General features: G+C 41.2%; 2 protein-coding genes across 2 annotated transcripts; one reads left to right on the plus strand and one right to left on the minus strand.

The window, feature by feature from the left end:
• Positions 1–4,722: 4,722 nt before the first annotated feature.
• Positions 4,723–6,721, plus strand: LOC111251762 (cAMP-dependent protein kinase catalytic subunit alpha-like). Its single transcript, XM_086990242.1, has one exon. It carries the CDS (start codon positions 4,796–4,798, stop codon positions 5,936–5,938), a length of 1,143 nt encoding a protein of 380 aa, XP_086846368.1. The 5' UTR covers positions 4,723–4,795; the 3' UTR covers positions 5,939–6,721.
• A 445-nt stretch (positions 6,722–7,166) lies between these two features.
• Positions 7,167–9,295, minus strand: LOC111251746 (cAMP-dependent protein kinase catalytic subunit alpha-like). Its single transcript, XM_022808676.2, has one exon. The coding sequence runs from the start codon at positions 8,821–8,823 to the stop codon at positions 7,696–7,698; it is 1,128 nt and encodes a 375-aa protein (XP_022664411.1). The 5' UTR covers positions 8,824–9,295; the 3' UTR covers positions 7,167–7,695.
• Positions 9,296–11,523: the final 2,228 nt, after the last annotated feature.

Raw genomic sequence — 11,523 nt, forward strand, 5'->3', positions numbered from 1 at the left:
GTTCCCATTGTAAGCAGTAATACTACAAAGAACTCATTCTCCAAAAATAGTTCTTGTCTATCCAAAATGTCTTTATTTTTTCAACAGAAAGGTCGTATCTATATTTATTGCGTGCCAGAGATGGTCGTGTAAACAACGAAATTGACTCCACAAAAAAAATCCAGATTGCCTCCTTTTCTTTTCCCACCAAGACCAGTTTCCCGTATATCATAGCGGCGCTCGATTTCGGTCAGATAGTGTAGTGATATTCAAATCAAAGTGCTGGTGCCCTGGGCGTCTAGTGAGCACCGTGGCGCATCAGAGGTTTGTTACTATTATTGACTAAGTCCCAGCTGGCTGTCGAATCTACGAGTTCATGCATATTCCGTTCAGTTAGGGTAATAATTTCGATGAGTCGTAATCCTCCATTCATTGTTTTTCGAAAGGTTCAAAAATGTCAGTTCTAATAAAGTACCCTGGATTGCATGCATAACAATATTTTAATACAATAAAATAGTGGTTTTTGTAGGGCATCAAAGCCGCCTCAAAACGATGGCAACTAACAAACACAGATTGAACACTTCTGCTAAAGTACATATATCAATGTGTTCGAATACATACGTAATAAATAACGGGATCCGAACAGACAACGCGGAGAAACTCTCACTAGCTCCATGATTAGTCCGGTTATCTATTATCTACTACTATCTACTAGTCCGGTTCTTGTGGAGAGCGAGCCAATAGCTCGGGTGCATCCATACGTCCGTTCTTCTCCAGGCCTATGAGAAGATGGCGTAATGTCACGTTAGTGCTGCTCTTAAGCAATTCCACCTCAATGGGTGGATAACCCTGACACAACAAGACCAACATGCGCATCGCGATTACGGACGTGGAAGATGAAGCGATTTTGTTCAGTGGACAAGCATAACTACAACAGTGACAACGTATCAGACTATAAAGAGCCATCGGAGGCGTACGTAATGCACTAGCCATGTGTCATAGTGTTCAAGGGCCGATTCTAACAGATCTCTGGTAAAACCTATCTAACAAGTAGAACGCCATATAAGAATTGTACCTGTATTATATTCCTTTTCCTTCCATTAATGAAATGCGCATATGCCTGCTTTTGCCTGCGTTGATGAACGTCGATCATCCCAGCCAGTTTAATCTGCCCACACTACACACGTTACACTGCGGCCTATAGGCTTCCGTCTCGAAGCGTTTTCACTGCTTGTAAGGCTAACGAACAACGAAGTGCACAAGGGATTAAAAACAGCGCTTCACTTAGAATAACTAAGGACAAAAAATACAATTATAGATCATAACAGGTGAAAACTCTTACGTGTTTGATTAATGGAAGCCAAAGGTCGCTGTCTCAATTGTCATCGTTGTTGAATGTTGTACAGTGATAGTGGGCATTACGGACAAGGTATTAGAATGGTCACGCGTTTCGACTCGTTTTCAGGGCTATGCTTAAGTTCCTCAGCAACCTTGGTTGCTCACCACCCAAATACATGAGAGTATCTTAAGCTCAATAGGCGTTCACTTGGGAAATAATCAACTAGACCATCCCATCGTTTAATTTACACTGACCAGTATGTAAGATCAGAGACAACACTGAAACGTTATGCCCGAAAGTGCGCATTTTTATTATTATTTGCATGCTATTATTTTGTTAACGGATTGTTGCTAAAGCGTCTGGGCAAATGAGGTGCTTGTTGAAATGATAGAACTTGGGTACTCAAAGGACCGTCGTCGTCGTCGTCGTCGTCGTCTAGAAAGCTTAAAAAACCGGCTAAGACATCTAAATCCAGCTAACCGCTAAATATCTAAGCAACGAGTGAGTAATTTAGGCTCAAGTTGAAATAGGGAAAGAAAAATAACAATTTTCTAAGTGTTTGCTCCCTGCTCCTTGAATTGGCGGTGAGCGTAATTACTCGTTCTTTTGAATATTCTTCATACGAGGCAAGTTATTTTGTAGGCTTCTAGTTAAAATCAAAAGAAAATACTAGACAATTGGTTTCCTTCCTGGATGTTTGCAGATTGTTCGCTAACGTGCGTTTTCCATTTGGCGGCACAAAAGTAGTTCCGGCTACCTGTACGTAATGTTAGGGGCTATCGAAAACGAGGCCTGGTCCGCCTGCGACTTCATATATGTGATATTTAAGGCTCCAGAGCAGAGCGATGCAGTTACAAAAAGCGATAGACCTAAGAAGTACAGTGCAGTATTCGCAAGAAAAGCTAAATAGAGGAAGGGCCCACGAAAAAAAAATAGTTTCAATACTGAGTACAATATATATATATATATATATATACAAATGTATCGTCTCGTATATGTATACAGTAATTTTATGCTTCGTCTATTATGGAAAAACGTGCTAGTTTATATCAAATGTTTGTCTATCATTATTATTATCGATCCTTGCAAAGCACTTACCTTACTTGACTGCTTTCTCGTGACGAATTCTCAGCCCATTATCTATCAAACCCATTATGAGTACCCATTAGTTAGTTTGTGCAGCTGCTCAAAGCCGACACCCCTAATCCTTTGTATAGCCCTATTCTTAGTAATATTTAACTTATATAGCTATTTTAGCAGTATAAGCGTTTGTATATAGCGTATTTTGAACTATGATTGTTGGGTTATAATGAACTCCCCAAAAACATATGGCTGCCCAATACGGCAGCTGTATGTAAACGTTAATTAATTTCTGTCGTTGGCGCTCGTCTTGAAGTGTACCCAGTAATTTGTGGGCTCATTGTAATCACATTAGTAGAGAAACCTACCAGCTAAAATATCTTAGTTTTTAGTAACACGTTATCTTTTCATGCAAGCAAGACTTTTCACTGATAAGCGCCATTTGTTAGATGAAGTGCTCAGAGAAAAAGTCGGCCACGAACTGATATAATCAGTGTTGCTAATTTCGTATCGGCTTTGTAAGAAGTATTATAGAAAAATGAATAGATCAAGAATTACTCAGTAAGTAATCATTCTGCATGAGAGATATCAAGATGGACGAACGAAAACGGCCCTTGTGGTTATCACTCAAACGCAGTGTTTTAAGGGTTAAAGATAAATAGCTTCTAGCCATCCCTGAGCCTACTACTGAGGTTCCTTGTTTAAAAAAGGTGTGTCTGAGTTAGGCTGAACTTTCAATGAAGGACAGTTTTCAACTCAATAAAACTAGAACTACCTCAAGACGTGGATGATGACTAATTCTTCGTCCAGCTCATGCTAAGTACGGTTATAGTATCCATTTATATATTGTCCAACACGGGCATTTTCACCTGGAAATCTATTCAGGTATGTTAAGATTGGCGCAGCACGGTGGAAAACAGCGCATAGCCCTATGCTGAATAATTATATTGCACAAAACGGAGCTTTCATTTGAAACTGGACTGACTGGCTAGTCGTCCCCAGCCTGTCACGATGCTGCAACTCTATTACTTATGCCTATTGTGCCACAGTTAACGAAACAACTAGCTAAAAAAGCGGGTTACCGCTCGAAAGCCTCCATATATGTAGATAAAAGCGTGCTATAAAAGCGAACGGTACGAAAAGAAAAAGGCTTCGCTCTTTTTCGGTTCTTCGATGTATGCGAACTACGGTAAAATATCGCCAGCAACATACCTGCCCAATATAACGAAGCTAGAACACGAATCTATTCTCCAAATTTGCTGTCGACCCGCATTGGTGGGCCTATATTCCATTGTCACAGCCGCCATTTTGAACAACCTAAAGGGCGTGCTTCTATGCAATTGCATAAATAGCTATAAGAGAGTAATCTCATACGGTGAATCGATTCAGTCGCTTTGACTACCAGACAGAAATCTAGGAAGGGTCCCAGCATTGTTTGCGCCCAATTTCGCCATATTTTGCAGAATGAAGCCGCCGGCCTCTTAAGGCTTTCATATAGCAGATTGGTCATTAGCGTTCTCGTGTATGAAACACAGATGTGGTGACCAGCAGGGCCCGTAGGCTCTTGCGACATGATCTATAGCAGAACTCCTCTGTGACCAACCAATCCTCTGTGACTTTCATGCAAGACCTGGAGAAGAAATGCTGTATCTATGAAGAGGAACTAAGCTACGGAATGTATGGGACAAGCATCTCGGTAGAAGAGACGCAACGGAGCATACATTTCAGATCGTATACCGCCTGCCCATATGACTACATGTCACATACACTATTTGTTAGCCGGTGCGCGCTTGTTGTTAAAGGCAGCTTTGATGGCGTTTGTTTTCTATTATTTTGCAGTTTTGCAATAGATGGAGCCACATTATTTTGCAAACGCCTGAAGCGGTTCGTAAAATAAAGTGTGTCTAAGCGACAGCGAACAGCTATAGTTTACGAGGAACTTGCGAACGCCTGCTCTAGGTGTGTTTTTGCTAGTGAGCTATACTAGACAATATTACTAAATAATAATAATAATGAAATAAACAATCCGATTCTATTCAAACACGTGTGAGCGATCGACGATGGTCAATCAAGCGTATTTTTTGGTATTTTCATAGTCGTATATGTATATTGGCTAAAACGACAATAATCGACTGATCACAATGAACGATGTGGTGTACGTAACGAAGCATCATTGTACACGGTCCGTCATTAGATACAATTAGAAAAAAAGTTACTTTGAAACACAAACTTGACCTCTTTAATTGCAGGTTGAATTTTATGGGTTGATATTCGGACAAAGAAAATTTTTCTGTCGTCAATCGACCAATAGGCTATCGCTTTCCATAGTGTTATATTTTCTCATGGCAGCATCAGCCATCTACCTTCACCGAAGTAGTTTTAAACTGAAAAATAACGATGGCAAGTATTAAGCATTTGAAGGAAAAAAGCAAAAGTGAAGATGAATGCAGTCACCGAATGCATGTCGTCTGCCTCTCATCAAAAACCTTGGAGGAAACGGTTCAGGTAAGGCAGAGTGAGCGTCGTCCTGACTCAATCTACGAGTCTATCCTTCGTATGAAGGTCAACATTCTACAACATTGTCTCGACGAGCCAAAAGTTCCTGGGGCACATCTCGATGACTTCGAGATCCTGGGCTTTCTCGGCGAAGGCGGCTACGGTCAGGTCTGGCAGGTGCAACATAAAATGTCGATGGACCTCTTCGCGTTGAAGGTGCAATCAAAAGAAAAAATTATGAAAAATCGGAGACAGATCAGACGCTTGCTCAACGAGAAAAATATCCAGGGTGTGCTTGATCACACTTTTATCGTAAAGTTGTATTACAGTTTTAAGGATAACGCCTGCGTGTACTTTGGTCTGGAATATGTCTCTTGTGGTAATCTCTTTCAAGCGAAAATACGACACGGACAGTTCTGTGAAGATAAAACAAGATTTTTTGTTGCCCAAGTCGTACTAGCTCTCGAGTATCTTCACCGCTCAAATCTGATTTATCGCGATTTGAAACCGGAGAACTTACTAATGGACAAAAAAGGTTTTTTAAAAGTTGCTGATTTTGGTTTTGCGAAGCGCGTCACAGGGCTAACATACACTTTCTGTGGGACTGATGAGTACATGGCGCCAGAGGTGCTCACGAAACGAGGATACGACCGAAGTCCCGATTGGTGGGCGGTTGGAATACTTACGTACGAACTCATGCTTAAGTATTCACCATTTTACAGTGACGTTCCCGAACGACTTTATTATCGCATTAAAAATGATCGAGTCAGCTTTCCTGTGGGAGTCACCTTAAGTTTACCCGTACAGGACTTTATGTTGCGTCTCTTAGAAAAAGATACGTCAGAACGATTGGGGGTACTATTTGGCGGAACAGACGATGTCAAGCACCACGATTGGTTTCGTGGTATAAACTGGTTGGCATTATACCAGCAAAGATGCGAGGTCCCGCACACGCCGGAACCTTACGAGGCCAGGTATGCCGATATGAGTAAGTGGCCTCGGGCGAAGAAGGTCATGTACGAAAAAGAATTTGAAAAATTCTAGTAGAAGTAGCAGTATTAACGTTTCGCAGACGGAAATAGTCTTCACTTATATGACAAGTGGGAAAAATACGGCAATTCTAGGGTCTTCACGTTTCGTATGATCCGGAGGAACTGCAATAGGAAAACGCGAAGCTGGTCAACTGATTAATGGAAAGTCTTTGAAAATCAACTGCTAGTATCGTCCATGAATAGCAGTTCATAATTCGTGCACATCCATATATACATATGGGGTTCCGCAAGTAGTGCCTGCAAATATACTCTAGCCAACAGTTACCGACTTGCACAGTTAAATCAACGAAACTCACTGCTCCGATGATGGGGTATAAAGAAATTCGAATCGTACTAACCTCTGGATACGTTTTTTCCTCGGCTAATGTATATTATCAGCGTCTGGTGTATATATCGACAAGCGAGCTTACTACGGAACCCTTCTCCAGGGTATTCGAAGTCTAATGTAAAGTTAAATCTCGGAATAATGTTATACAGTAACGTCGCAAGTAGCTCAAATTATTATATGTAAATAAAAAAAAAATAGCTTATTTGAGTCAAAATAAGGATGTGGACTGAACAGGTTTACTTTTCCGCTCTAACCGCCATGCGCGAATTATAATCTGCCACTCAAATGTATGTTCCATATGGTAGGCATGGCATAGTAAAGCCTAATCCGCTCTCGTTGAAAACTTATGGCAGGGTCATACAACTGAATACCTCGAATATATAGAATAAATAAAAATGTGTTGCCCGCTTGTCACGATGGGTTTCGTTTGCAAATAGTGCGGATAATTGTCTGTGAAATGTTACGCGTTTCAGCTGGTCTGGGGTCGACACATACGAGAGGCGCGCAGTGTTATGTTATAACAATGATTATTAGAGGATCCAAAAATCAGTCAAGCAGTCCGCGTAGTATAGCAATAGAGATACGTCGCGTAATTTGCTCACGAGTGCTTTTTTCCAAATAAATTTCTTTCAGGCGCTATATTCGAAACGTACATTATTGTTAAATCGAACGGTTCACATCTAGAGCTTTGTTCAGGAACAAACTTCGCCAAGCGTTTTTACTACGTACGCCCTCCGACTAATGCAGAGCACTTATATATAAAGGCAATGTGTTGGACATGTTGCATTGATGAGGGTTAGGATTACCTTGAAACAACGATGCTTACATTTATTACTCTAGCTTTTCCTATAAACTTCAAGAAGTTCATACTGGAGAGCGCGACTGAAGCCAAAGCAAAGCACGTCAACTTCGTTGATACCCGAAAGTGTTACTTAATAGGTTTTGCTTAATAGATGAGAGATCATGAACAGAAATACTTTCAATAGGAACTCTAGCCATTTATTGCCTGCTTCGCAAATCCGACTGGAATCCGTCCTCGGAAACGGATGTTGTGGTAAGATTGACACATCCCTTCTAACCGATGCGGGTCACTGCAGTAAAGCACGTGTTTATCACTCATAACAAATAACTCGTATGACGTAGAGCATTTTTCATTAAAAGCACAGCGAAAGAAATCTAACGATGAATGGTTTCATCTATGTGAAATGTCAGCTATGTGAAATTCGTTTTCAGGAAATTTGTTCCGGGCTACAAAAATGGGACGGGGCTTAATCCGTGCAGGATTATGACCAAGCGTGTCGTTTATCTAACCTCGATAGATATGCACTCTGTGTGTCATGTCATATCGCTGATCTAGTCGTATACAGTCAAGCTTCTTATTATATCGAGCACCACGTAATTGGAATTGTTACGACATTTGGTTAAAATTTTTTAAACTCTTGTTCATACAGAACTACTGGTGAGTGAGGCAGTTTTTTTAGATCAAAAGATTTGGGCGAATACATCGCGGGCTCCAGCGGCGCTGGGTATCGTCGTTCATATAAGGCCATCCAGTTCATCCCACTAAACCACGGATGATCCTTGACATCGTCAGCGCCATTACGTAACACGCCTAATCTCTTGGTAAGGTCCTTTTGAAGCAGTCGTGTTATGACACAATGTGCGTCTGTGGTGACCCTAGAATCCAAAGGGAACACTGCAGTTTCGTTCTGAATGCGGTCGTAGATAGCTTCCGTTGAACGAGCGTAAAAAGGTGTAGTTTGATAGAGGATTTCATAAAGAAGAATTCCTAAGGTCCAGTAATCGACGGATTGCGTATATCCTCGTTTCGTGAACACTTCCGGTGCCATATACTCGGGGGTGCCGCAGAATGTGTAGGTAACGTTCTTTAAAGGTTTTGCATAGCCGAAATCGGTCAGTTTGAGGTAGCCGTCAGCAGCAACGAGGAGGTTCTCCGGTTTCAGATCCCGGTAAATGATTCCGCCAGCGTGAAGGTATTCAAACGAAAGCAGAACCTGCCCCGAGTAAAATCGGGTCATGTCCTCATTGAAGTGACGGTATTTTTCCTTTAGATCGAAGAAGTCGCCACAGGGTACCAACTCCAACACGAGATAGACACACGCGTTATCCTTGAAGGTGGAAAACAACCTTACAATAAACACGTAATCCGTCGCGGCCAGAATGTGTTTCTCATTCATTAGTCGCTCGAGCTGATTTCGAGATTTTATGATGTGTTCCTTTGACTGCACCTTCAAAGCATAGCTTACCCTGCTAATTTTGTGCTGTACCTTCAGAACTTGACCGAAGGCCCCCCCGCCCAAATATCCGACCACGATAAAGTCGCTGAAACTTGTCGTCTGTATCCGTACATTTTTTAAGCTGTTGCGCAGATTCGTAACTTTATTGGTAAGAATTTTTTTGTATTTTACAGACTGTTTTCGGTCGCTTCTTTTGAATCCAGTGCGTGAGCATGATCTACTCGGCGTGTCATTACGACAAAAATGTTCGATACCCTGACCGCGTGACCGCGTCGAACTGAAACTTCCCATCGTTGTTGCCGACAGAAGAATGATTTGATGGAAGTCCGAGATCACCGAAAATCGATATCGTCAAAAAACTGCAGCTATAATGGAGTGACTGAACGTTGAGCTTAGAAGCATTTCAGACTCACTGCCCGGCTAAGAAAAACATGATTCGATTCACGAGCGTATTAGGTTATTATGCAATAACGTTTGGCGGGATAGAAAATCGCGTTACACATACTTATCAACATGTATTCCGAAGTAGTCACTTTACGGGCAATGGGTGGATGTCGCCTATCACAAACAAATCGTGTTATTAGGTCTCAGGCCTTACAAAAGCAATAGCGCTAATAGTCTTATAAAGACTTTGATCTGCTGTTGCGGCAAAACTGCTCACTATTCGAAAAAAAAAAATCACAAATTATTATCAAAGAATTCGTCTCTACCAAATCAGATCCACTAGGTTCAAATTTTGTCTATTAAACTATTCAAAGGAGCAGTCTCGATAAAGGCGTACTTCTAGTAGGTTTAATAACGGCATGCTGCTTTGTAAAGTTCGTTTTATCCTTAAAACGCTACTCCGAACCGCGCTAAATTTAAGCTATAATAAGATATTTTTGACAAAAAGCTGAGCCATATTTATTTTTTTTATCGTTTAAAAGCGCTGCTTAGAGTAATGCTCAGATTTAAAGTTACGTTTGTAATGAATACAGGCTTAAGAATTGACGGCGTTTCATTCTATACGATTAGCCTAAAAACCGATGGTGCTCTATTCAGCATATGTTTGTACAACGCCCCATTATACCTCCCTTGGTTTCGCCTTCTCGGAAAAGACGCGACCATTAAGTGTTACCGTCAGAGTGTACGTGCCTTCGACTAGGACTATGGTTAAAAAGGTTAGTTCTTGCAAAAACGACATTGTTTTTCTGTCGGTTCTATCGTCCTTAGAGTTCTGCATCTGCAGTAAAAGTTTTCTCGTCGGAAAGCAATCGAAGATGGCCGGGTTGTTTGTACTTAAACTTGCTTTAAGGAGTTATGCAACAAGTTTGTTTCTTGGTTTTTGTCCCTTCTGAGAGTATCTGCGTAACGTTACATAGTCACTCTTTTGTTCAAGCGGCGTGTTTTTTTCGTCGTTTTTAGATGATCGTTGAATCTGCATTTTTGTCGTCATTGAGACATGCTGTTGGCTCCTTTAAATCTTTTTCGCTGACATATGTTAGTATCCTTTGGACTTTCCTGGAAATATTGGGCAATGGCTGATTATAGCAGATGTCCCAAAAATGAACTTCCAACATACGCCATGGCGAGTTTCTGTAATAGTTTTTTTTTTTCTACAAACAACTACAAAGAGCCAAAGATAGTGCAATAAGAATATCGAATGAACGCATGCAGGGTTGTCAGGATATGTCCTAACAGCCTGCTACCCGGGACTAAAAGTTATTTTTGAACATATATGCATATTTATGTCTATATATGTGTACAAAGTTGAAAATGAAGCTTTTGCGGTTGTTTTATTTAATACCACATTTTTAATCCGCCATCAAAAGATTATTACGCTACGTATGTTCCATTATTGTTCACGATTGTCTTACATTTTTCTACTAAACTATATGCTGTCTCGCCAGAATGTTCTACCACGTTTTGAGTTGTTGGCCCGCGTCGAAGATAGCGACATGAAGATGATTTTTCAAATAAACGGAAAAGGCGAAACTCCGTTAGCGTGAGGTCTGGAGAATATGAAAGCAGTAAACTACTTATTGGAAGTCAGCTTTGACGACATTTGCCGTGTGTGGCCTTGCGTTCTCCTATAGCAGGAGGATCAGACCTCATTTATCGAATCTGCCCTCTTGAACAGCCTGGCAGGTTCGATACAACTGGGCCGAGTGACTGTTCGGACCAATTATTTGGTTCGCGAGAAGTAAACCTGAGCGAATCAGGCCCTTGCAGTGTAAGCAAACGTAAGATATAGCGCTTCTTGAACCAAGACCTTGGCTCCTTTTGCGGAACGACCCATTCCGATCTGTAACAATCTTGTGTCAAAATTGGTTATTGCGGCCGCGCGACGCTTGATACCGAGCGAGATACAGCATCAAGCGATGATTTTTTGTGGGGTGCAAAAAATTTAAGGTACCCAAGCCCCAAGTTTTTGTGTAGATCCAAAGGATTCAAAGCGGTTAACAATGGTTGGATGGTCGCAGCCCATCTTTTCGGCAGATTCCCCTACCGTTTGTCGGCCATCTTTTTTCAAAAGTGCTTTAAAATGTTCATCATAAAGGTCAAATGGTCGGTCAAAGCAGGAGGCCTTTTCTAGGCACTGACTGTCATTTGTAAATTTAGCAAACTACCTTTTAGCGATAGCGTCACTAGGGTGTACAAGGAAAATGCCATGTAATGTTTCAGCAGCGTATCAACGAAATGAATGCTACGCAAGGTGCCAAAAATGCATTTTCTCCACCTGGAGCACCCATCTTCGAATAGCTCTTCCTGGATAGGGTTCAAATTTCACTCATAACACAATACATATAAAATATATGTATGTATGATATAAGGATGGACGACAGAAAGCCTCCAACAAAAACTTTAGTATCTTTTTTCTATCGTGATGCTTGCGGCACGTTGTCTTTCGAGTGTTGTCATGTAACAATAGTTTACCTCCCTAAACTTAACTGGCTGTTCAATACAGAGTTTTTCATAGTCCCCTTCAATTGATAACAGCCCTGATTAACA

Source organism: Varroa destructor, unplaced genomic scaffold, assembly GCF_002443255.2.
Source record: "Varroa destructor unplaced genomic scaffold, Vdes_3.0 BEIS01000005.1, whole genome shotgun sequence".
NCBI lineage: Eukaryota > Metazoa > Arthropoda > Arachnida > Mesostigmata > Varroidae > Varroa > Varroa destructor.

What these genes read in the sequence shown, in the direction of transcription:
- LOC111251762 (XM_086990242.1), top strand. Translation starts at nt 4,796, where the DNA reads ATGGCAAGTATTAAGCATTTGAAGGAAAAAAGCAAAAGTGAAGATGAA.
- LOC111251746 (XM_022808676.2), bottom strand. Translation starts at nt 8,823, where the DNA reads ATGGGAAGTTTCAGTTCGACGCGGTCACGCGGTCAGGGTATCGAACAT.